At 32.4% G+C, this 26,312-nt stretch overlaps 3 protein-coding genes and 1 long non-coding RNA gene across 6 annotated transcripts; 2 read left to right on the top strand and 2 right to left on the bottom strand.

Moving 5' to 3' along the window:
- The first annotated feature begins 3,131 nt into the window (after window positions 1-3,131).
- Window positions 3,132-4,019, top strand: LOC11440323 (putative glutaredoxin-C14). The gene has a single exon (XM_003621726.3). The coding sequence runs from the start codon at window positions 3,481-3,483 to the stop codon at window positions 3,877-3,879; it is 399 nt and encodes a 132-aa protein (XP_003621774.1). The 5' UTR covers window positions 3,132-3,480; the 3' UTR covers window positions 3,880-4,019.
- A 6,055-nt stretch (window positions 4,020-10,074) lies between these two features.
- Window positions 10,075-10,952, top strand: LOC11438296 (putative glutaredoxin-C14). Its single transcript, XM_003621725.3, has one exon. The coding sequence runs from the start codon at window positions 10,270-10,272 to the stop codon at window positions 10,666-10,668; it is 399 nt and encodes a 132-aa protein (XP_003621773.1). The 5' UTR covers window positions 10,075-10,269; the 3' UTR covers window positions 10,669-10,952.
- A 2,746-nt stretch (window positions 10,953-13,698) lies between these two features.
- Window positions 13,699-17,773, bottom strand: LOC120576845 (F-box/kelch-repeat protein At5g15710). 3 transcript variants are annotated; one of them, XM_039827399.1, is made up of 3 exons: window positions 16,316-17,753; window positions 15,497-15,914; window positions 13,699-13,931 (listed from the first exon to the last, which is right to left on the bottom strand). In XM_039827399.1, the coding sequence occupies exons 1-2, from the start codon at window positions 16,713-16,715 to the stop codon at window positions 15,499-15,501; spliced, it is 816 nt and encodes a 271-aa protein (XP_039683333.1). In that variant the 5' UTR covers window positions 16,716-17,753; the 3' UTR covers window positions 13,699-13,931; window positions 15,497-15,498. The 3 variants fall into 3 exon arrangements, with proteins under 3 accessions (XP_039683333.1, XP_039683335.1, XP_039683334.1); XM_039827401.1 differs by lacking the exon at window positions 13,699-13,931 and having other exon boundaries at window positions 15,520-15,650; window positions 15,758-15,914; window positions 16,316-17,771; XM_039827400.1 differs by lacking the exon at window positions 13,699-13,931 and having other exon boundaries at window positions 15,528-15,669; window positions 15,758-15,914; window positions 16,316-17,773.
- Window positions 17,774-19,463: 1,690 nt separating this feature from the next.
- Window positions 19,464-22,802, bottom strand: LOC11446833 (uncharacterized). Its single transcript, XR_005642921.1, has 3 exons — window positions 22,783-22,802; window positions 20,752-20,880; window positions 19,464-20,040 (listed from the first exon to the last, which is right to left on the bottom strand). It is a non-coding gene; the product is annotated as an uncharacterized lncRNA (long non-coding RNA).
- Window positions 22,803-26,312: the final 3,510 nt, after the last annotated feature.

Below are 26,312 nucleotides of genomic sequence, written 5' to 3'. Positions count from 1 at the left end.
CCCATTTCATTTGTCTTTTGGTCCGGAATTTTTTGCCTTTTTAGGAAAAATTTCGGCAGAGACGTATTTTAAATACCTCATTTTTTGTTCATTTTTTTACCACTCTTTTTAGTCATTTTATTCTAGTCCTTTTCGTTCTTATTATTATCATTATTTTATTATGTTGATTGTTTTTATTTTTATTAAAGAAGGCATAAAATGAAAATTCATCAAGAATAGTCTACCAGAACGTTCTGGTCGTACTACGAGTGAAATAAAGTGACCTCATTATGTCCCATCAAATATATCACTAGATTACAGCTGAACAACACCACACGTTTTGCTTCAAAAGTGCATGGAACTAAAAGAACGTTCTTGAGAACATTCTGGTGGAACTTCAAAGGGATAAGAATGACATCATCATGTTCCCTCATGTTGCCACCAAATCACAACTGTTTTTTCATCACGTGTGGTTGTCTCAAAAAGGAAAGGAACAACAAGAATGTTCTTAAGAACATTCTCCATGTGGCAAATTTTACAACTTGGATACTTTTGCTCTCAAAGCAACAAAGGACAACACTTGTAGCTTTCAAAGAAGTGCCAAACAGCTGTAAAAACAAGTGGCCTCCAAACTTCTACGGCTTGCATTTACGCGTCCACATTTTCTCTTTGCAAATTGGAAGTTCCAGAACGTTCTGCATGAACAAAATTCACTTTTTTCTCATTCTTGCACTCCAAGCAACAAAAACATAAGCACATAGGCTGTTTTTAGCAAGGAAAACACAGTTGTTTTTGTCTGTGAAGTTCCAAGTCTTTCACCTCTATAAATACAAGCATACCTCAAGGGTAAAGTGGGGGCTTACACACAAAAGAATTGAATCTCTCTCAAAGTGAAGGTGCTCACTACTTTCTAACAAAGCCTTTTTTCTTTCTCATCACCATCAACAAACAAACAAAAATCAAACAAAAAAACAACAAGCCATCATTACCAAAACAAACAAAAAAATCAAACAAAACAACCCTTATTTTTTTTTTTCCTTTTCTTTCTTTCTTCTACTCTCCCACAAAGGTATATCATCTCCCCTTTCTCTTTCTTTCCTCCTTGTTCTTTTCCTTTCGTGCTCTCTCTCTCTCTCTCTCTCTCTCTATCTCTCTCTCTCTCTGTCTTTTAATTTATTTTACACTAAAATATACACCTCAATCCAGAGTGCTCTGGTCCTAAATTAACTATTAATATTATATTTTTGTTTAATTTAATTATTCTCCAGAACAATCTGGTCTTTGTTAATTAAATTAATCCAGAGTGCTCTGGTCCTATATTAATTGTTAATATTATATTTTTGTTTAATTTAATTATCGTCCAAAACAATCTGGTCCTTGTTAATTAAATTAATGCAGAGTGCTCTGGTCCTAAGTTAATTGTTAATATTATATTTCTCCAGAATGTTCTGGACCTATACATATTAAATACTATTTATATTGTTGAACTAAACCAAAAAATCTTTTCTTCACGCCCACACACTTTTATTTTCATGGCTCCATTAGTTTAATTTTCATTCATTATTCAAAAACAACAAAAACATTCAAATATAAAAAAAAAAAAAAATCACAAAAAATATTTTCACAATAAACCTTGATCTTAAATCAAGTGACCGTCTTTTTTTTTTTTTTTCTTAATCAAATTCCAAATCAATTCTAATTCTACTTCAAGTCTATTTCTTTCAATCTAAAAAACACAAACAAATTCCAATTTGCCACTTGACTTTTTATTTCAAACCTTTTTCAAAAAATAATAAAAAATACAAAACAAATCAAACGTCAATTTCTACCCTGAACTACGAGGTTTTGATCCCTCACGGGTACGTAGGCAGAGGACCTTGTCCTTCCAAATCAACTAAAAAACAATTTTCTTTTTTTCTCTTTAACTAAAATCAATTTTCTTTTTCTTTTCAACTCATCTTTCAATTCCATTTTCATCTCTTCAAAAGCAAGCAAGTTTAAGCACAAAAAGTTAAATAAAATCAAGAGGTTCTCGTAGAGTACTACGAATATTTAGGATGCTAATACCTTCCCTAAATATAATCAACCCCCGAACCCTAAATCTCTTCAAAATGGGTTGTTTGGAACGTTTTCCCCTTAAAAAAAAATTTGTTCAGTCGTGAGATAAAAAGTGAGTCAAACGCTAATCAAATGGCAACATTCTTTTCATCTTCACCTTTCAAAACCCAACAAGTTGTTTTTGTTGTATTAGGTTGGATTAGGTTGGATTTTGATTTTCCAAATTTGAGTTTGATTTTCTAGATTTAATGGGTTTTTGGTTTAATTTTTTCAATATATGGGATTTAGGTTTTAATTGATGTTCAGCTTGTCAATGAGTTAGGGGGATTTGGATTTTTGGTTGAATTTTATTCTGGGTTGTTAGATCTGGGAGTGGTGTTATAGAGATAAAGGAAGGAGTTGTAGACTTACACAAAAGAAGTAATGGTGACGTAAAATGACTAAATTATCCCTTAATGCCACATGAGGGTGGTATAAAAGTGGTACAAATAAAAGGGTGTACACCAATATTTTTCCGAATGTTTAATCTTCTTTTCCCTTTCCATATACCTTCTTAAAAATTTATAATAGTATATAGTATTAGTTACATAAATTTAAATGGTTTCATGAAAATAAACTCTTGACTCTCATAAAACCCTAGCTAACTAACTTAAGCATTGATTTCATTGAAGGTACACACCAACCCCAACATAGTTGCAAATTTTTAGAAGCGCTACGATGGGTAATTCTACCTTATTCAAATGAATAGTCTTTCAACAAAACACATATATCTCAAAATACACCTTTATTTTCATACACTCATTCGACATCTTGTTTTTTCTCTATCGACATCTTCCGATTAGATCACGAACCTATCACAATTATCAATTTACTCCATTTGTTTCTCTATCTCTAATGGTAAATTAGATATTAGATCTAATTATAAGAATTATTTTCCATTTTAAAAAACTGAGTATGCTTTAAAATTTGCCATTTGTGCTTCAACTTTTGTCATTTTTTGAGTATTTGTTTTAGTTTTAGGGGAAATACGTTTTAAAATACTCAATTTTTGTCATAATATTATAATATATAGTTATACACTGTTTAATCGTAATATATGTGTCTGTTTGTCTGTGTCAGTCAAACAGCCACCTTTCCCATAAGCTCAAAAAACAGCTTTTGATCGACCTAATGTTTGTTCTTTTTTGCATTTTCCACTGAGAGAAAGAGAGAGAGTATAGAGACAGAGAAAAACAACCCTCAGAACATGCTCCTCTGACAATAACAGACGAACCAAATATCCTATGGTTCCCAACATTATTCCACACACCACATCTTAGATTTTTTCTCACACTCCCTTCAACCCCTTATAAAACTTCCCTTTCCCGTTTCTCATTTTTCATCATCACAAACACACGAACCTTTTTGCTTATATTGTTAAATTCCACAGTTACTACACACAAAATGTTCAATCAAGAAAAACTCATGCATTACCAAGTGGAAGCATCATGGAGCTACTACATGAGAGTAAGAACAATGGAAGAAGATCAAATGGAGAGAATCATGAGGATAGCTACACAAAGTGCTGTTGTGATATTCAGCATAAGTAGTTGCTGTATGTGTCATGCAATGAAGAGTTTGTTCTGTGGTATGGGAGTGAATGCAATGGTTCATGAAGTTGATGAAGATCCTAAAGGGAAAGAAATGAAAAGAGCATTGATGAGGTTACTTGGAAATTCAACATCACTTCCAGTTGTTTTCATTGGTGGGAAATTAGTTGGTTCTATGGATAGAGTTTTGGCTTTTCATATCAATAGTTCACTTATTCCTCTTCTCAAAGATGCTGGTGCTTTATGGCTTTAATTAGATTATGAATTAGTTTCTTTGTCATTTGAGTAACAAATAATTAGTGGTCATCTTTAGATGCTTAAATAGAGGGATTAGCCAGATTTCTATTGTAATGAAATGACAATGAAATTATTGGATTCACTCAATTTTCTCTTGCTTTCATAGCTAGTTTGAATAAAAAAGAAAATTATAAGCTTGTAGTCTGTGTGATTAATCATTAGACGAGTTTAAATCCATTAAACAATTTTTGAAGCTTTAAGTTGCATCTCCTGATGAACTGCAGCTTCTGGCTTCTGATGAACTTGCTTCTGATGACGTCACCACTTCAGGAGCACTTTGTCTTCAGGAGCACTTTTTCTTCATGAACACTTTTCTTCAGACGCTTTAAGCATCCTTTTTTTTTATTCATTTGCTCTTTATTGTTCTTCCAAGACATTTTTAAGATGACAAATTTTGTCTATAGTCCTGTACACTCGAACAAATATTAGCATATCCAATTTACAATTTTTAATACCTTGTTATCATCAAAACACTCAAGAGTTAAACACATTTTGTTCCAACAAAGTTTAATTTGGTTATTTTTATTTAAGAATGACAAGGAAATAAAGAAAGAATTTGAAATGCTCGTATTTGCGTTGGAGATCAACTGTTGTATGATTATATGACCTGGTGTATAATTATTTTTTGAATTGTACCCTCTGAATAATTCCAATTATATAACTTCCAATTCAAATATTTAAGTTTACATTTATGATAATGGTGAATGTCATAATACTTGATAAGAGTACTTAAAACCATTGTTATCAAGATTGCGATCAAAATCGCAAAATTGTTTTGTGATTCTGCTCATTCTTTTCGATTCAAATCGATAGTAGGTTCTAAAAACTTGCAAAATGATGGTAAGATTGTAGGAAAAACGCATTAATTGTGAAATCGCTGCTAAATCGGAGGTTTTTAAACGATTTTAAAGGATTCTAGGAATTTTTTGGTAGATGTCAATTTTGAGCTCGATTTCAATTGATTCCATTTTGTTACCATCATATGTCATCGTCTTCGTCAATATCTTATTTCGTATATGAAACTCGTGTTCTAAGGTTGATTTCATCTTCTTCTTCGCGAATATGAAACTCATGTTTGTTATATTAGGGTTTCGAAATTTTGCTAGGGTATTGAAAAATTTATAGGGTTTTGCAGATTTGAATGATTTTTGTATGTTTTAAGGTTCTAATGCATGGATTTGATATTCTATTGTATTCTCTAGGTCAGCCTCAGTACCTTCTTATGGGGTTGATATAATATTGACAGTTGAATGAGGGTTAGACCTTAGTAATTCATGAGCATAATCATGCAGCCTTGTGTACAAAGCTCCCTTCGACAAATTCCATGCATAAAGAACCTTTAAACGTACAAAAATCATTCAAATCTGCAAAACACTAGAAATTTTTCAATACCCTAGCAAAATTTTGAAACCTTAATTAGAACAAACATGAGTTTCATATTCACGAAGAAGAAGATTAAATCAACTTTAAAAGGCAACACATTCATACAAAACTTCTACATTTTTCAAAACCTTCAACAATTTTCGAAACCCTAATTAGGAAAAACAAACATTTTTTCGCGAAGAAGAAGAGGAAACAAACCTAGATTTTGTCTTCGTTTTCGTTCCAGAATCAGCAACGTTTTCCCCTTTCCTTTGATCTTCAGTTCGTTTCTTCTTCTTATTCTCTCTGTGTTTTCTTCGCCTTCACTCTCTACATTTTCTTCATTAATTCTCTTTAACTTCTCAAAATTGTAAGGGTTATGCTAACCTGGAGTGCCACATATACATAGTTAACGTTTTTTGAAAAAAGTTAACAAAAAGGATCAACCGGGCAAACGGAAGAGAACTTACAGGACTAAATTGACACATTTAATTGTTAAGGGATTGAAGTGAGAAGAAAAAATAAGTTAAGGGATTGGGGATGTATTAAGCCGAGAGAAAAAATAGTTGAAAGAGGAAAGAAAACATGTGTAATTTCCAATGCACGTGTAACTGTATGTAGATGTCAATTCACCGACCAACTAATGAAGAAAGAATAACGAGTAAATAGTCAACTTTTCCCTGAAATTGTAAGTTTCATCAATTACCCCCTGAAATTAACAAAACTTCAATTACCTCCCTGAAATTTCACAACGTTGGTCAATTTACCCCATCCGTTAAATTTTTCTGTTAGTGAACATGACGTTTTGCAAATACCCACCCTGAAGTTTTGCACTTATGTGCAAAATGCCCCCCAAACTTAAAAATTTATATTATTTTTTTCTTAAAAACAAACAATTAATAGTTAAATATTAAAACTAACTATTAATTTTGGAATTTGGGAAAACTACATGCATATATACATCAAAATAGGCTCCAAAATGGGAAAAAATATGTATTTTTTAAAGTGACAATAATGGGATGATTTGTGGATTAATATTGGGGTTGCGTAGTTTAAATGGTTTGAGCAAATTGTTGAAGGAGTTAAAAGACTAAGATGGTGAAGGAGAAAGTATAAATTTAAATCTAATTATTAATTTGTTTATAAACCTCTAAAAATAATAATTTGTCTATTAGAAATAACCATTATTGTCACTTTAAAAATACACATTTTTCCCTATTTTGATGTATATATGTATGTAGTTTTTCCAAACTTCAAAATTAATAGTTAGCTTTAATATTTAACGATTAATTGTTTGTTTTTAAGAAAAAATAATATAAATTTTTAAGTTTGGGGGACATTTTGCACATAAGTGCAAAACTTCAGGGGGGTATTTGCAAAACGTTATGTTCACTAACAGAAAAATTTGACGGAGGAGGAAAATTGACTAACGTTGTAAAATTTCAGGGGGTTAATTGAAGTTTTTTTAATTTCAGAGGGATAATTGATAAAACTTACAATTTCAGGGGGGAAATTGACTATTTACTCAAAGAATAACACAAAAAGACAAAAAGCGTGACTACGTGAATACAGTTCCGCCGCCTGAATAAGGAAAGTAGGCAAGCATGCTCGCGGTTGTTTGAAAGGAATTAAGGCCACGCCGCCATGCCTGCCCTTCAACACCAACTGTCACTTGTGACTGCTTTAGGTCAACATTACATAAACATAACATAGTATCCCCTCTATGCTATCTTCCTACCCCTTTCTGAAATTTATTTGAAAATAGAGTAATAAATACATCTAATAATTTATAATGAGTCTTATATAAAGATAAACTTTATTTTTAAATGATTTTATAATTAGTGACGGATGGAGTAAAACAAATGATAATATTCATCAAAATTTTTTGTAAATGATATTATTCATCAAATGATAGAAAAAATTATGAAAATTTAATATTTTAAAAATATTTATCGAAACGAATCCAACACTTTTTTTTTTTTTGGTTACATAGGCAAAAACACCATCTTATTTAACATTACTTACCTTTGTATATTAGTAAAAATATATGGTCAAAATATGTCAAGTTAATACAACATTGTCCAATAAGTGATCTAATTAACATAGTATTTTGTTTTGAATATAGATTCAATTATGCCATAAATGTTTGTTGACTCAATCTTTCTATACCACACAAACAAACTCTGCAAACGGCAAGCATGCTGCTGCCTGTTTCATTTGCATTGACAATAGCCATAGCCGTAGGAAAGCAGCTACCTATCTTTACAATATTTGGGTATTCAATTTTACTATTCACATTTTTCTTCATTCTTAGCTTATTGATTATGGTGATAATTGCTTTATGATTAAACGTTTATTTTTGCAACAATAATTGTTGTAATTGTATGTTTAATTAAGATCAAATGCATCTAAAGGTCCTTTAAGTTTTTCATTTTTTTCAAAGTCGTCCTTTAAGTTTCAAAAATTCCAAACAAGTTCTTTTAGTTTTTGAATCGTTTCAAACAGTTCTATTGTAGATAGCATAGTTGATAATTGCTTCCTTGAACTCATCATTGATACCAAATCTGGCTCCTAACACCCACTTAAAATTAGTCATCTTTTTAGGCATGACAAATGGTGAATAATACTATTTGTTGCTATCATCTAAATCATCATCATTATCCTTTAAAAGGATTTGTTTGAAACGATTCAAAAACTAAAAAGACTTGTTTGGGACTTTTGAAACTTAAATGACTTGTTTGAGACTTTTGAAACTTAAATGACGATTTTGGAAAAAACGAAAAAACTTAAAAGACCTTTAGATGCATTTGACCTTTAATTAAAGACTAAAGTAAATATTTTATGGAGTGGTACATTTGTGAATAATGATGATAGTGATTACCCGATTAAACGGAGTTGGATGAAGGAAGCATGCATGTTTGACTCAGAAGATGCTGAATTCACATTTTGCAGATTATGAGCAAAGGGGAAACACAAAATAAGTATTAACACACCTCTTGCAGATTATGGTGTCATGCATGTCAGAAAAAAAAATAGAACAAAAAAGGAGGTCTGGTTGGTCGAACACAAGGACACACATCTCTTGCAGCCTAGCTTCTTTTAATTTGACTTTTCATACTTTTTGAAAATTGATATAAAGTTAGATAAATTTAATTGGTTTGATGAAAGTAAATACTCCATCCGTTTCAAAATGAACGTCGGTTAAGGTTTTAACACACATATATATGCATTAATTAAAAGAAAGAAAGATGTTATTTTACCAAATTATCATAATCAACTGTTGGTTTGTTTTTAAATTAAAGAAAAAATAATACTTTGTCTTACAATGACCCAGATAAATAAACCATTTATCTTACAAAAGTTGACATATTCGAACATTTCACACATATTAATATTATAAGTTATTTTTGCAAAGGTTGGCGTTATTGGAAGATTGATATCCTCGTAGTAATAATGCTTCCTGCAAGCATAAGATATTTTCGCACAATTAAAAGTTGGGAGCTTCTATGGTGCAGTCAGGAAATTGACTTTTTTGAAAAAATTAATTTTGATCTTAATGTTTGATTCATTTTTAAATTATTGATTTCTGATTAATGATTAATAGTAATTCATCTAGTAATGCTTGCAACATCTTGGATTTACAGGTACTATTTTATTGTCGGAATCTTTAACATTCAAACTAGTTGATGATATTATCTGATAATCTTAAGTGTTACACTCTGTGGGGTGTTACACTTATAACAAGGTAGGATAAAATTAGATTAAGTGTAGTCTTGTTAAGCTGATGAGTTGATGATACTATGAGAACTGAACTTTTGATGTCATTGTACAAACAGTGGGGTGTTACTCATTACATATTTTATGTTATAGTGTTAACTTCATCAAAAAAGTCATTCTCACGACTTCACCGTAGAATTTTCCCCGCATAAATATAAGAGGGTTGCTTGCATCCTACAAGGTACGATTCATTCTATCCTTAACCTCCCATTTTTCTTGCTAATATATCGACTTAAGCATTGTAGTGTTTGCAGGTGCACCCCTTTCGTCGTTCAAACAGTCAACTCACAACAAACTTAGGACACCAAAATTTCTTGTGATCAAGTCAGATCAATATGGATACACTTATTTAACAGTTTGTAAAACCCACCTAATTTTACTTTGTATTTTTTCGGTGAGAAACACACTAATAGTTTGTAAGTCTAGTTTAGTAAAGGTATGTATTTTGACAATTTTACAATAGTGATATTTTAATTGCATATCAAATCTTAAAAATGAAATTCATTTTAAAAGAGTAAATAGCACATATATATTTTTTTGCCGTGATTCTCCCCTATAACTTTCTTAGTAGGTTTTGTCAAAAGAAAAAAAAAAAACTTTCTTAGTAGGTCACAATCACAAATATTAATCATTGAGGCATGCATATATAAAATTTATACATCATTTTAATATTTTAATAAAAAGAAAAATGAATATTCTCTTTCTCCTTTGTTTTTTTTTTTTAATTTATGAGTGTTTAAACATGTGACCATGCAAATTTTGCTCATCTTAGAAAACCAGCTTCAGAAGTTCTGACATTATGCTACGTAAACTAATATATAACCATTTTTCTTCTGTTCTTTTATGTTTTTCCACTGTTTAAAAATTATTTATGCACCACAGCATGCATATTTCTCCACGAGTATAGCCATTATAGCTGCGAACTAAATACACTGAGAGAGCATATAGAGACATGAGACAAACAATAACTTAAGAAACAGAACACGCTTCTCCGACAATAACAGACAAACCAAGTACCCTATGGTCCACAACATTCTTCCACACACTCTTTCAAAGTTTCTCTCTCACACCCCCTTTTTCCCCTTATAAAACCCCCTTTCCCTTCCCTCATTTTTCATCACCAAAATCTCACAAACAACAAAGCCAAAAAACACAAGTTTTTTCACCGACCCTTTTGCTTAATTTGTTCAATTCTCCCACTACTACAATGTTCAATCAAGAGAAACTGATGCATTACCAAGTAGAACCATCATGGAGCTACTACATGAGAGTAAGAACAATGGAAGAAGATCAAATGGAGAGAATAATGAGGATAGCTACACAAAGTGCTGTTGTGATATTCAGCATAAGTAGTTGTTGTATGTGCCATGCAATGAAGAGTTTGTTCTGTGGAATGGGAGTGAATGCAATGGTTCATGAAGTTGATGAAGATCCTAAAGGGAAACAAATGAAAAGAGCATTGATGAGGTTACTTGGAAATTCAACATCACTTCCAGTTGTTTTCATTGGTGGCAAATTAGTTGGTTCTATGGATAGAGTTTTGGCTTTTCATATTAATGGTTCTCTTGTTCCACTTCTCAAAGATGCTGGTGCTTTATGGCTTTAATTAATATGATTAGTGATCATAAGCACTTACTTGCAGTAAATGTAGCTAAGACTGATAACTGTAGTGATATATGAGCATCCAGCTAGATTCAGTAGAAAAAATTGTCTGATAACTGAGGCTTGCAACTCTTGACTAACTGAATTTTAAGTAGCAGAATATAGCTATTAGTATTTTATTTTTTTTGAACAAGCAATGTAGCTAATAGTTGAAATTAGTTTGGCATAAAGTTAGTTGGGTTGTGCTAATGAGTGTTCTTGATGAGTTTAATGAACCCAAACTAATTTTTTAAAGTTTCAATGTAATATGCACAATTTTCAAGATAAAGTCGTTAGATTTCTTATCATGCGGCCAAAGGTTAGCGTTACCCTAATTAGTTTATCTGAGATATGAGAATCATTGACCAATTGTGGCTATTTGTTTATGGCATACACTTATTACATATCATTGTGCTAAATCAAACATCTTTACCGCTAACTCTAAAAACCACATCTCTGTCACAGTACATGTTAGCAAGTATGCACCGACTGATATTGCACTGGTGGCAGGGTTTCAGAAACGTAGCCACGTAGAGTAATTTTTTAGGACAAGAAAATAACCGAGCAAGAAGACCAATCCATTGCAGGAACCAACGATGTTGTGTCAATCCTTGTCATCTAATCGATAGCAAGGATCCCTAGGAAGGGCAATATAATGTTTTGCAGTAAATGACTGTCGCGAGGAAGGGTGCAAAACTCTAATCACAACGTTGTGCGGGTGCCTTGTTAGATACTAGTGAGAAATGTGGGATTCATGCGGATCAATTCAGATGTATTTTGATGAATCTATGATCTGATTACTTATGCTCTTCAACTGTTCAAAGATTTGACCGGAAGCCATGATAAGATTTTGGCGATAAGCTCATGGGGGGATTACCGATGGTGACATAATGGATGGACAGCGCCGACGCTGTGACTTCGTTGCAGGGTATTCATCATCACGACGCTGATAAGAACAAAATCTAACGTGTTGTTTGAATTTATTATTAATGTTATTGAATTTCAAATCAGAAACTTTACAAAAAATATTATCCTATTTGGGCAGTGCAATATTAATTATGTGCAACGCACGAAAAGAAAATTAATTGTGAAAAAGAATCCACATTTGGTTATAAAACAACAATTTTTAACAATAAATTACACTTATCAAATTATCATACATTAATGTTGCATATATATCAATATAAAGATAGGTGGAGTTTAACATGGGAAAGGTGTTTTTTGACCTTAGATATAATAATAAAAAAATTCAATGGTTGAGATCTTTTATTTGCTACCCTTTTGCAACTTTTTGGTTTTTTATTTGAAACAAAAATTGGGACCCCACAACATATAAAATAATGAGGATTGCTTTTTAGGCCCCCTCAATATCTCTTTAGGCCCCCTAAAAATACAAAAATAACCTTTATACGACTTCCAGTAGATAAATACCGGTAGTTCATTTTAATTTTTCTCATTTTGCACCTCCGGTATGTACATACCGAAGGCACATTTTCAACTACATGTATGAAATTATCAGATGGTTTACCAGGGTCCAAATCTTCTATAAGTTTGCATATAGTGGAAAACGTGACAAGATCCTTAACTCCGTTCAATATGGATGGTCATTGGTCAATCTTTTATTGATACTAGGAATGAGAGCCATGAAACTGATGCTTCAGTAGTTGCAGATTCTTTCACTTCCGAGTCTCTTATCTTGACAGAAACCATCGGCGTATATCCGGCAAACGCACCTTATAAGAGGAAAGTAAGCCCTGCAAATGCTGAGGAATTCAACCATTCTAGCACCTCCAGGAAAAATTTAGTTATCATGATCTTTCTCATAGATCATAATTTTTATTCTTTACATGTTTGCTAGTTTTACCAAATATTGCATTGCTCTATATAGGAAGAAAACAAGTACTGATGATGCCAATGGACCTAAGACACAAAAGAGGTTGCAATTGCAAAAGGTCTAAGTGTACAAAAAATACTGTGAATGTTTTCAATTTGGTAATTCCAACAGTTTGAAAATGTGCCTTCGGTATGTACATACCGGAGGTGCAAAATGAGAAAAGTTAAAATGAACTACCGGTATTTATCTACCGGAAGTCTTATAAAGGTTATTTTTGTATTTTTAGGGGGCCTAAAGAGATATTGAGGGGGCCTAAAAAGCAATCCTCTAAAATAATGTTAAGTGAATGGGCTTTTTTTACTTAGTGGGCCGATTCCCATTGTGTATGAGATGCTATGTTCTTTAATTCCTTTCAAACAAATTATGTTTTCTAATTAAATTTGTATAAAAAATAATTAATTCAATTTACTGATCAATTTGCATCTCTCTAAAAAAAAGTTTTAATTAATTTGCTAAGTAGCAAGTCATATCTAAATTTATAGGGAATAAATCTATTCAATTTGTTGTATTAACTGTTTATTGTATTCAATATTCATTATAAATAATTTATGTCCACATTATTTTTTGTCGTTATTATCAAGTATATGATATGATTTAAAAGGAGAGACCAAAAGAGCGGATGAAAAAATTTACGAAGATTAAAAATTGATGAAATATTTTAGGGAACTTAAAATGAAAATTTTAAAATATTTAAATGGATCAAAACATATTTAATATAAATGTTCATTGCCATTGCAAGAAAAAAAATGAGTTACATCATATCAATAATTTCATACTCACTCTTATGAAAAAGAAAAATATAAATTCATTTATTTGCAAACATTAATTGCAAACGTCCCTAAAACATTGCAAATGTGATCAAAACCAGTAAATTAATCCCTTACCATAAAAAAAAGTTTGTCAAATTTAAAAAAAAAGTTAGATAACAACGTGAAAAATTATTTATTTTTAAATAGGTGAGGTGCATATATAATTTCATAAAAACAAGGGGTGTATTAGTAAACTAGTTAATACTATTAAATATTAGCTTTTTTAATCTTTGAAAAAACAAACAAAATAAAAGCAACTTGTTTGACCTATACATAGAGGTAAAAAACTAACTTTTTCATGGTGAGAAAGCTTTATACCTTCCCATGTGAACACATACCATAAAATAAGTTTAACATCCAGAGACATCAATAAAATAACTCAAAGTGTGGAGTTTTAGCTCGGGTGAAAATAGACTATAAAATGAGTACAATAACCAAACAAGTTGTAGTTCCAATAAGCTCCAATATTTTTCTTCATAGCATTCCGCAGCCATGCTCCATCATTCTCAAGTTCAGGTTGTAGATCTACAATTCAAAATGAACCCATTTAAACAATATATCGATGAAAAACGAAAAAACTAGAACATAAACACAAAGTAAATGATGTGAAGTGTTTCATCATTCTCAAGTTTATAGCATCTTATAATATGCCAACAAGTTGCAAACTGTAGTGCTTGGAACTATCAGATATGTACTGCAGTGGTAATTTCCTAATAGAGTTTTCCTCATTCTCAAGTTTCCAAAGTTCATTTCATTCATTTCAGATTCATTAGTTACATGACCTTAAATCAGAACTGGATGCATCAGACTTTGTGATCAGATTTATAGAATATTGTTGTGTTGCATTGCTATTGTCGCTACTAAAGCAAACCTTTTCTAGAGAAGTGTCAATACATCCTAAACAAACAGATTCTAACTCATAAGATAAAATCATATCATACCAGATGCACAACTATGATACAATAAACAATTAAAATCTATGGTTCTTTCAATAATTTCATCTAGATAGAGAAACAAATCCTTAAGAAAGATAAGGAGAATATAATTGCAACATGCAAACCTACGAAAAAAACCATGTGTCATTACAAAGATATACCAAAAATGGAATAGTGTATAATTCAATATAAAAACATAAATGTTCAATTGTGATATGAAAAGATCTATTGTAGCTCTTAGGTGGTTAGTATTAGTGTAGCATTAACCGATGAAAAAAGACACGACACTCTTAAAGTCATAACTTGTCATTAAAAAAAAATGAGATTCTACGTATCTAACAACTGGGAGTTTGGTTTGGAATAATTGCATGGCAAGCAATGTCAGTTTAAAAAACTCAAAAGGAATTCAATTGCAGAATTCAAAAAGGCCAAACAAGAGGAAGATAGGATAGATATGTAACTGTGCTCGTGAACAGTAACGAAAATAGCGCAGAAAACATTTAGAAACAAGTTGTAAGGTGACTTCTAGGGTGAGGGTTCAATTAAGTCCCTCACTGGTGGAACCCAAAAATAATACAGTTAGATATATTTGATGGTCCCAATTTGTTAGAGACGAAAATGGAACATCTACACATTCCAACACAATCATAGCCCAACCTCTCAAGAGTGAAGTCATATCCCTTGGTAAAAAATAAAGAAATTAGACTATCATGAATTATGAAATAATACAAATCTAAACAGCAGGAAGGTGATACTTGAATTGGTGTGATAAGAACAAGAAGTATATTCACTATCTGTTGAATTGCAAAATCATTATATGGTTACAGTATATACTATGAAGCACGGATACGGACACCGAACACGACACAGACATTAACACGTCGATACTGCTAATAATTTGAGAAAATAACATAATTTAGTGTAATTATATGTGTCGGTGTCGTGTCGTGTTGGTGTCGGACACGCCTAATCCGATGAGTGTTCGTGCTTCATAGAGTATATATAGAGAACTGAGTTCTGAACACGTATTCGGATCAGTCGGTTGATTCACCATATCTATGACAAAGTTCTAAAGTAAAGCAAATACTCACACATAAACGAAGGCAAAACTAAGTACATAAATTGAAATAAATATTATGTTGGAGAAAAACTTACTTTCAGCAGGTTGAAACCAGACTTTCGACATAATCCTTGATAGAGTACCAACATATCTTTTTGTTAACTCTAGATTCCAGTACTCTATTAGTTCTCAAGTTATAGAGAATTGCTTGGTTATGCAGGCAGCTTGCGAATACGATTGTATCACCATCTTCAGAAAGATGCAATGCCTTTAATTTCAACCACGAGTAAACAAATCTTGAATTTAAATTCACTTGAAGGTTGTGATAGCTAAATGTAAAGAATTTAGTCCAAGACCTGTCATCTCCAAATTCTGTCATCTTCCATATAACAAAATCTGTTTTGTTGAAATCATGAGAAAAGCATAAGGAGTTCATCAACACACAAACATTTGATGAATGTGTCGACTCCTCAGCACCAGGAGGGAGCATCAACTTTGTGTATGTCTCGGTCCCTAGATGTAGTGAAACAATCACAAATTCATTAATAATACTAGCAGTATTGGTAGGAATCCGATTGCGTGCCAACCAGTTAACAGTGCAATTAAATTGTACACCCTCGTAAACTCTCCAATAAGCAAAGTCTATCTGAAGAGGCAAAACAGCTAAAGTTTGAATAGTTTTCCAAACATTATCACCCAAAGTAAAAATGCTCACCTCAACCTTAGGATTGCTAAAATTGCTATTATAATGCAAGGCTACAACCTTATAAGTGTTGGTTGAATTATCATAACAAAACACAAACCTCCAAGAATTCCATTCATAATTGAAATCATCGAAACAACCTAATCTATCAGATATTTTTCTAGTAAACGGAGCCAGATAGAATAATTATTGAGGGTGATTGAAGAATTACCTAACAAGCAGACCAATCCATTGCATGAACCAATAACTTCACGACAATCCTTGTCATGCAATAGATAATAAGGATCCTTAGGAAAGGTGATATGAGGGTTATCTAATAAACTACCAGCAGGAAAAGGTACGAAACGGTGATCATCATCATCAAATGAGGGTGTCTCGTAAGAGACTACTGAGAAGTTCGGGTTTCGTGCAGATCTATTGAGGTGCATTTTGATGAATTTAGGATCAGAAATAATAGTGTTCCAAGACTTACACACACACTTGATCTGCATCAAAGATCTTACTGGAAGCCTTGATAAGATTTCGGCCATAACCTCGTCGGGGAGTGTTTCTGACGGCGGCAGATTGGATTGAGAGCGGAGACGCCGCAAGTTCGGCAGCTGCGTATTCATCAGAGCGAGCGGTGTGGGTGCAGATGAAAGTTGACGACGCTCCCTATCTGTCTCACAAAAGAGCCGAAGACTTGAGTTTGAGTTTAGGTTAGTCACTTCGTTTTGAGTAAATGCATCAAGTCCCTCTCTATTGTTTGATAATTGATATTTTAAGTAAATAAAATTACATATATTTTTTTAAAACAAATTTTATAATTACATATATCTTCTAATGGAGCTATATGTACTAACTCATGAGTGACCGATGAGGGAACTATGTTTTTAGTTTTTTTTTTTAAGATAAATCAAAGGTTATATAGAGGAGTTGTACATGATTTGAGGAATATTTTTATTGTTTTCATTTGAATTCAGTTTCATCCCTAATCATGCAACTTGATAGGTGTTTTGAGTCATTTTAGTGAGAAATCATATAAATCAGCAAAGCAAGACATCAAATGATGTGAATAACGAAGATAAAAGGTTTTTTTTTTTAAGACAATGCAAGTTGGAAAAATTTATCCCAAGTTCCAACGCATTTCAAGATGAAAGAACCCGAAAAAGGACGAAAAATTGCAGAATTCGCACCCTTGAGTTTGTTTTCCAAGCTGGATCCGAGGAAAAAGCCCAATTTCCCTCTCTTAACCTAGAAGTAATGATGTATATAAATAGAGACATTTGCACACACTTTTATTCATTTAAAGAGCTAGCGGTACAAGGAAATGGTCAAGTATTATAGCTTAAGGTAGAGGGTTTTATCCTCCTCATTTTCTTCTCTATGGTATGTTTTCTCTTATTTTGTAATGATGTTTGTTGCCATGTGTAACTAAACCTCTCTTTATTAGGGTTCCACGATGAACATGTACTTATTTGTTGGATTTAATTAATAAAGTTTCTATTTAGTTTATGGTTCAATTTTCTTGATTTTAATTTTATATGCTCTGTTCACTTCTAATTCTTTTCAACTATCGGTTGACATGATCCATATGTTGAGATATAAGACTGACTATCCAAACAAGAACAATAGTAAATTTATGGTTTTAAATAAATTCATTAATTAAATATAAGTATGATTATTAGGATTATGATCCATCTTTAGGGAAAGTCAAAAGTATAGCCCTTGTCTAGGTACACATGCTAGAACTTCCCACTGATAACACGAGGTCATATCATAACTTTTGTTTATCAAGGCTAGGTAATAATTGATAGTAATCCGAGTGAATTCCAACAAAGAATGTAGAGGGGGTTCAAGGAAACCCTAATCTCTATTAAACATTTGAATCACACAAACCTAATCTTGTATTGTGCAAGACAATTAAAAACATGCAAATTAACCCACAAACTCTTTTACTTAAACAAACTTTGTAAATTGTTAAGTTGAACGAAAATCTGTGTGAAAAAGATAACATAAAACTTTATTACTTGTTACGATTTGATGCACTTGTCAATTCGTCCATCAAGTTTTTGACGCTTCTATCGAGGATTGTTCATATTTCAACAAGGCAATTCGCTAAATTTATTTTGTAAATATTTATTTCTTTTATTTCTATTTTATGTTTTTTATTAGGTTTCTTTTTTAATTCTCTCAAGTTAGTTTCATTTTGTTAATCGAATTTCTTAGTAGGATTATGTTAGTTTCTAGATTTTTGGGTTAGTTCCAATTTTCTAGTTAGGATTATCTCCTTATATTAGAATTAGTTTTGAATCTCTTAAGATTAGGTTAGTTTTTGTGTTCCTTTTATTTAACTCTAATTTGTTTTACTTTTATTTAGATTAGGTTTGTTTTATTTTCTTATCTTATTTCAAAAACCCAAAAGATTTAGTTTTAGAAGTTTGTTTCTGTTTTCTATGAATTTCCTTTTAAATCAGTTGTGATCTCGAGAAGTACAAAAATTTATTTTGAGAGGCAGAACCACTGGGTATTTGGTTTTTGCAATTGTGGGAAGAAAAGCCATAAATTTCTATTCAGAACCACATCCCACTACGGATGAGGCATAACACAGTTTCCCTTATGAAAGTGGGTGAATTCCAAGCAAAATACCCATGAAAGATATAATTTTCATGTTGATGAAAGCGCCTCTGACCAATATGGAAGCAATATCCAGACTTCAACAGGAAGTCATCCAGAGTCAAGAAATGATCCTTGATAGAAGAGAAAAGAAAGTGGGAACTCTAGCTATCAAGTAAATGAGTTATGTCGTATGACTGTAATCAAGAATGACAAGAATGAGTTGATCCCAACATGTAAAGTAATAGGATGGAGGATGTGCATAACCAAAGGTAAAACTTTGCAATAAGGAAGACCACTTTCCATTACCATTCATGGATAAGATGCTGAAGAGACTAGCCAAAAAGGGCTTAGATGGATATATACTCAGGATAGAATCAAATCGTCATTGATCTAGTTGATCAAGAAAAGACAACTTTTACAAACCCTTTTGAAGTGTTCGCATATCGAAGGATGTCATTCGGGTTATGCATGATTACAGTCATACGACATATTAATTTTTTCATTGAAGTTTTTATGGATGATTTTTTCATTTTTTATGTAGTTCTTATGATAAAAGCCTTGATAATATTAATTATGTTTTAAAGAGATGCATAAATTCCAATTTAGTTTTGAATTGGGTAAAATATCATTTTTATGGTAACATAAGGGATAGTCCTATGACACAAGATATCCACTAAAGGCATAGAAGTTGATCAAGCCAAAGTAGAAGTAATAGAAAAATTATCACTTTCGTTAGATATCAAAGGGATTAGAAGTTTTCTAGGACATGCCGTATTTTACTGGAGGTTCATAAAATATTTCTCAAAAGTTTCTAAACCTCTATGGAATTTGCTGGTGAAAGAAAATGATTTTTTTTTATAAGGCAAAAAGTAGGTTAGGCATCAAGGAGTGCCAGAAACATCCCAACTAGGTTGGCATCCAACTAGAGCTCCCATCCTCTACCGCCTACTCCATATATATTATTATAAAAAGGGAAAAATATATATAAAAGAGGGGGGACTAGGCCAAAACCCTCAAAAAGAGATGCAGGAAACAGAAAGAAACAACGGAAATCCTAGGGAAAGCGATAGTTAGGAAAGAAATTCATATCCCTAAAGAAATCTAAAGACAAAAAGGACGGAATTGTGTCAAACCAAACAACAATAACATGTCCTGCCGGCTCCCCGAATATTCCATCATTTGGGAGGTGATGGAGTGGACCCTGAGAACGAGTTAGGTATGCCACCTTAACTTCTTTTTTCTTCTGTGCCTTCGTGAAATAAGGAGTGAATAATGGAACTTCCGTTGAGGCAGTGTTAGCTAATAAATCTTTCACCAAATTTAATTCCTTTTGTAATCCTGGATCAATCGGGTCGTCAGGACCAACCATAATCTTCTGAATATCTGACTTAAAGTCAGAATACTTAAATTTGACAATTGTTTGAAATCGTTTCATACTTTGAAAGAAATATTGATCACTGCACTTGTTATTGTAGCACCTAATTGGAATCTTCCAATTGAATTAATGTGTAATGGCAGTGATAACAAAGTACGAGCAATTTTTGGAAAATGTAAGAACAATTTTTTTTCATGTTGTTTATTATGCTAGCAAGGTCTTAAATGAAAATCAAATAAACTATTCAACTAAAGAAAAAGAGTTGCTGGTAGTGATATTTGCATTGGAAAAATTTCATTCTTACTTAGTGGGGTCTAAAGTGATTGTTTTCATTGACCATGCGACACTGGAATATTTGCTAACCAAAGGGGATGCAAAACCGTGACGGCTTAGGTGCATTCTTTTATTGCAGGAATTCGATTTAGAAATCTAGACAAGAAGGGAGACAGGAATGTGGTAGCTTATCGCCTTTCCATGCTTGAGAAATAAACAAGTCACTCAAAACGAAATAAGCATAAAAGAGAGATTTCCAAACGAACAATTGTTTGCAATATCTCAAAGACCATGGTTTGCTGACATGACAAACTTTAAAGCAAGTATAAGGTTACTGGAGTATTTAACTTGGGAGCAAATTAAAGACAAAAATTATAAAAGGTTTATGGGATGAGCATTACCTTTTCAATGTTGGAAATAATGGGTATCGTGCATGTGTGTAGGGGAGAAAGTAATAAAGGACATCCTTTGACACCACCATAGTTCGTCATACATGGGACATCATAGTATGGGTCTTGCTAATCATTGTCCTGAGAGCAATGGTTAAAGAAGTCAAAAGTAGCATGTTTGCATTGGTTTCAACAACATTTTGACTTTTAAAAAATTAAATTTATCACTTTTCACCATTTTTCAAGGTTATATTTCTATTTTTATCCTCTTATCCAATATCTCAAGGGCAATGGTTAGCATTCTCCATAAAACAATCGTAAATTTTTTTGCAAAGTAGTTTCTTTCGGCCCACCATGTTTAAGGATTTAATGCCAGAGATACGGGGGAATAGCAAAAAGGAACAAAATGCCACTTAATGGAATCTTAGAAATCGAAGCATTTGACTATTGAGAAATTGACTTCATTGATCCGTTTCTAAATTCTCACTCTATTCAAATATATCATGTGTGTAGATTATGTCACAAAATGGGTTGAAGGTGTTGGATCACCTTGTAATGATACACACACAATGGTGGACTTTTTGAAAAAGAATATTATTTTCTAGGTTTGGGGTTCCCATAATCCTCATGAACGATTATCATAACTTAAATGTAGTTAATACAATGTTTTAAAGGGCTTTTTTTTGTTAGTCCCTCCGTCTAAAATTAATTGTACCTTTTAAGTTTTATATGGTTATCAAGAAAACGATAGTAGTGTTGATTTAATTGGTAAAACGTGTTCTATTTACTAAAATCGTTTGTTAATTATAGTTAGTGGAGTAGTTAGATAATTAAAATGCAATAAACAGGGGTATGTTATTAGAAAAGAATAATAAATGTTGTATTAATATTATAAAAGAGACATAATTTGAGACAAAGAAAAATAAGAAAGAGAACACCTATTTTAAGACGGAGAGGATCCTTACATAAGAGATCGAAGAGAGTATTTTACTTCCATATATCTTAAAAAAGAACTAATAAAATAAACTAACAAAAAATTATTCTTTAAATTTGATTATTTGCATACCAAAGAAATCCGCATCACATTTTCTAATAATTTCATGAAAAATGATAATCTTCAAAAATATTTTAAATTAGATTTACAATTTAAAGAAAAACCCATATCTTTCCGTGCACGCTTCAACATTTCAAACATCATCAAACCTTAAAAAAAATTCTTTAGTACCTAAAATGTTGATTGTAAAGGGGTATTATATATATTCCAACACCTATGTCAAGAAACTAAACATAAATTAGCATGTCATGGTGCATATGTAGAGAGTGATTTTTGTTCCCTATGTAGAAAGGGATTTTTGTTCCCTCTCTAATACCGAGAGACCATTCCATCTTTTTTACCAATATTTCCATCACTAATTAATGACGGATTGGTTTTCCTCACAAACTACAATCTATGGTTTAATGACAAATTTCTTTCCGTCACTAATTAGTGAGGAAATTCATACGTAAATTTGCATAATTGATTTAATGTTTAATTTCCTACCAGATTTCATTAATTAATTATATTAATATTGCAAATGCATTTACTATATTAAACCATATGAAATTTGTTGGAAATTATAAATATACAATAATAAACACTTGATAAATTGTCTTCATACCCATCATATACATTCATCACCATAAAACATAAAAGTCATAAGGAAACTCTTAATAAATTTACAACCACTGTTCAACACTCTCAAAATACATAAAGAGTTATAAGGAAACTCTCAAAATAAGTTTTATAAGAAACACTTCAACATTATGTACTTTTTTTAATAAAAAAAAAAAAACATTATGTACTTTTTGTGCTTCTTTCATTATATAATAAATTTTGATCTTCAAATTTGTTTCAGAAAAATATTATTATAGTCTCAATTGTTAGATTAATCCAATAACTTAGTACAAAACAAAAAAGTAAAAGCGAAATAAAAAATCATTTTACAAACTTGGATCGTTGCAATAAAACAATAACATTGTAAAAACTTGGATGGTTTTGCTCACCTTGTACATTTTTTTCTGACTCTTCTATTATACTTTAGTGATTACTATTTGAATCTTAAACCATATGAGTGTGGTGTCTCCTAATCTCCATCCAAAGGTGCAGGTGCAATCTTGGTGCTACTTTGGATTATATAAAGAATACCACAACCAGAAAATACAGCAAATACAACAAAAGCAAAAGCAAATATTACAAATAGAGAAATGCCAAATCCTGCCCACAACACTTCTTGATTTTTTTGAGTTGATCTGCTCGTCTTTTCTGAAATTTGCTTTACGAAATGGACTACTAAAATGAAACAAAAACAAATCATAACTACACTAAAGAAAAGTGAAAGTGCAAGAATTGCAATTTTTTCTTTACCATTTAACATCTTTTTTTCTTCTTTTCTCAAGATACAATTATGAAATAAATTTGAGAGAAGAGAGAAAATAAATTTTTCTACTACTTTGTATTGTAGTTTTGGTTTACCAAAGGTGTAAACAAGATGAGAATATATGTGATCTTGGCACTAACTAGACTTGAATCAGTGTTAGATATTAGTATCTTTTTTTTGGTACAAAAATATTAGTATTTTTGTAATATGCATATATTTTTTTTCTGTAATTTCATATATATTTTAAATTTCCCCTCAAAAAAAATATATATGTTAAATCTCATGTCTATATCTAAATTTAATATCTTTTTTGGCTTTACGAATTTAATATTATTGGTTTGTATTTTATGGAGACGTAATGCATATTATATCTATTGAGGGGGCAAAATATTATAAGCCTTTAACGAAAAGTTGTGATGCGTTTTATTTTTATTGTTATTTATTTTTACAAGTGCAATGCGCTAATTGTAGTATCGTTCTTGTGTATGGCTGAACAAATATCCAAGAGTTACCCCTCAAAAAAGTATCCAAGAGTTAATTAAGATATAAGAGTATAATAAGACTTATACACTATGATGGATTGAGCCAACAACCATTTATTTTTCGAAATGCAATAGTTTGATATGATATCGAATTCTTATATATGATATACCAAGCTTCAAATAGGAGAGTTATAAAACCAAATGATTGAAATATTTTTTATCCAAACTTTATTTACCTTCAAACTAAACTTCATGTTACTACGACTCTATTCTTAAAAATCAGAGTCAAGGAAAACGTAGAAGAGTTAAGAGAGCATCTCCGATATCATTTTAAAAAAAAATCACTTTGAGTTTCATTCATTACTATCAAGTGGTTCTGACAACGTAACACCATTTCTAGTACAAGATGTACCAAGGAAGTCATCCCAAGAAACAATCAGTCAAGTGTAATAATTACAAAAACACGGTTAGTCGATACCCAAACAAATCATAGGGTCCGACCACCATCTATAAAAACCGTACATGAAAGTGGCATTATTAACCTTCAACCACCACAACGAGTGGTATTTAACTCTATCTAAAAGCTGCATAATGGGGGTTTGGATGTTGTTAAAAATCCTGTTATTATGCTCATTCCAAACCTGTCAAACACACAAAAGTCATAAAAGTTGTAGAAAGGATCGACGCTTCTTCGAGTGGCCTGTATAATGAATAAATTGAAAAAAGTGATCACTAATATTATTGGGGTCGACTCCTGTAAGGCCAATCCATGACTTGACTAGCTGCCACAAGGACCCGAAAATATCACAGCGAAGGAACAAATGAACCGTTGATTAATAAACGTAACACCATACTTAAAAAAATTATACACATTTTGTTTCAAACATAAAAATTAGGCTAAATTACTCTTAGGATCATGTAACTTAATTTCATATGACGATTTAGTCATTTATCTTTTTTCACGTTATTTTGATTTTTTATCCATTTGCATATGTAATTTTAAACTTCAAGTCTATATTTTTATTTTCTTGTGACCTTTCAGTATTCAAATCTACGGTCTTGGGCAACGTTAGCTTATGAATCTTAGATTTGAATCTTAGGTTGTGATAGGGCTTAATATTGTTATTATTATCTGGATGCTTATATATTGATATTTATATCCTTATACTAATAACAACATGTGTCTAGGAAGTAAGTGAATAATAAACTAGACGAAAGATACCGAAAGTGAGTTGACCCTAGTAGTAAGTACTTAGGAGTTGACATTACTAATATTGAGTAAAATATGTTGAACCTAGGATGTAACTAGTGTATTAATTAGGGAAACAAGCACCAAGGGGAATAAACCTAGTAAGAACATTGTCCTCGACCTCTTGGTATGGTAGACACTGATAAGGCTTCCCGTTTGTAGAACTACCAAGGGGAGAAAGATGATGTGCTATGAGTATCCTAACATTCATAGATGGGAAAATCTTTAGGAACATTGGCCAGACCCCACAATAATAATCCTTGCGATGGTGGCGGAATCATACAGGATTAATAACCCTATACTGTAGCGCGCGTATAACCTTAGTGTGACTATTATACCTTTGAATTAGCAAGTCCCCGCACGTAAGGGATCACCGTGCGATCAGCAGGTGCAGTTAGTCATCTGAGGGATAGACCTAGATCAACCGAGATAGTATAGACCCCGCACGTATGGATCACCGTGCGATCAGCAAGTGCAGCTTGACAACCGACTAGGTTATAACGTCCCAACGGTCTCATCACTTGTATAGTCTACTTAAGATAACTAAACGCAACATGAATGTTATTTAATTCCAACAAAATAAATAGGGGGATTCAAAAGAGTCCTAATCGTTGTTTCCTTTTCTGCAACCAAAAAGAAGTAACTTGCTCTGTTGCAAACAGATAAAAATTGCAATCTCTAACCCTTATCTCTTTTATTTTATATCGTCAACTTAAAATAAGTAATGCGAGCTGTTTAGACGAAACGACAATCCATGTGGATACGATACTCTACTTATCACTTTATTACTTGGTAAACGATATGGTACACTTGCCTAATCCGACCATCACAACCCACCAGATCTACGGGTTTGATAGCAACCATCGCAAACAGAGCTACCACCAAGAGTTAAGGTAGAGCATCTTAGTTCTCTGGAGATTTACCCCCTACGAGACATGCCACCTTAGTAGCGGCCACCCACAATGTTGAGACCCAGATAGATCCACACTTGACGCAAAACAACATGGGGATCCAAGAAAACCCTAGAATGGAAGGCTGAGATGAAGAAGCTCAGATGAATGCTCCTAACGCTGAAACAACGCAGGAAGACCACCTTTCGAAAAGCCTCACCGCGGCAGTTCAGCTCCAGTCTCAGACGATGAAAACTTAGGGAAGAAGGTTGGCTCACGTCAAAGTTGTCCGACAAGCGCACCCGTCTCCTCTACACCAAGAAAGGCCACACAGTCGTCAACCTCAACCTGAGATCGAGGAGGACGCACCCGAAACTCGCGTCAGTAAAGATGAAACTTGTCAACTCTTTCTTGGGAGGCATGCCAATAAAGGAAGGAGTGACAACGAGGAGCGTAGAAAGAAGCATACGGAACGTGCTAGCCACCTCTAGAAACCCTACCATACAATCAGTAGCCAGGGGAGGCCGCCAGCGGC

This window comes from Medicago truncatula, chromosome 7 (genome assembly GCF_003473485.1).
Source record: "Medicago truncatula cultivar Jemalong A17 chromosome 7, MtrunA17r5.0-ANR, whole genome shotgun sequence".
Taxonomy (NCBI): Eukaryota; Viridiplantae; Streptophyta; class Magnoliopsida; order Fabales; family Fabaceae; genus Medicago; species Medicago truncatula.
The sequence above is the reverse complement of the archived record's forward strand: the minus strand, read 5'-3'. Positions and strand labels throughout refer to the sequence as shown.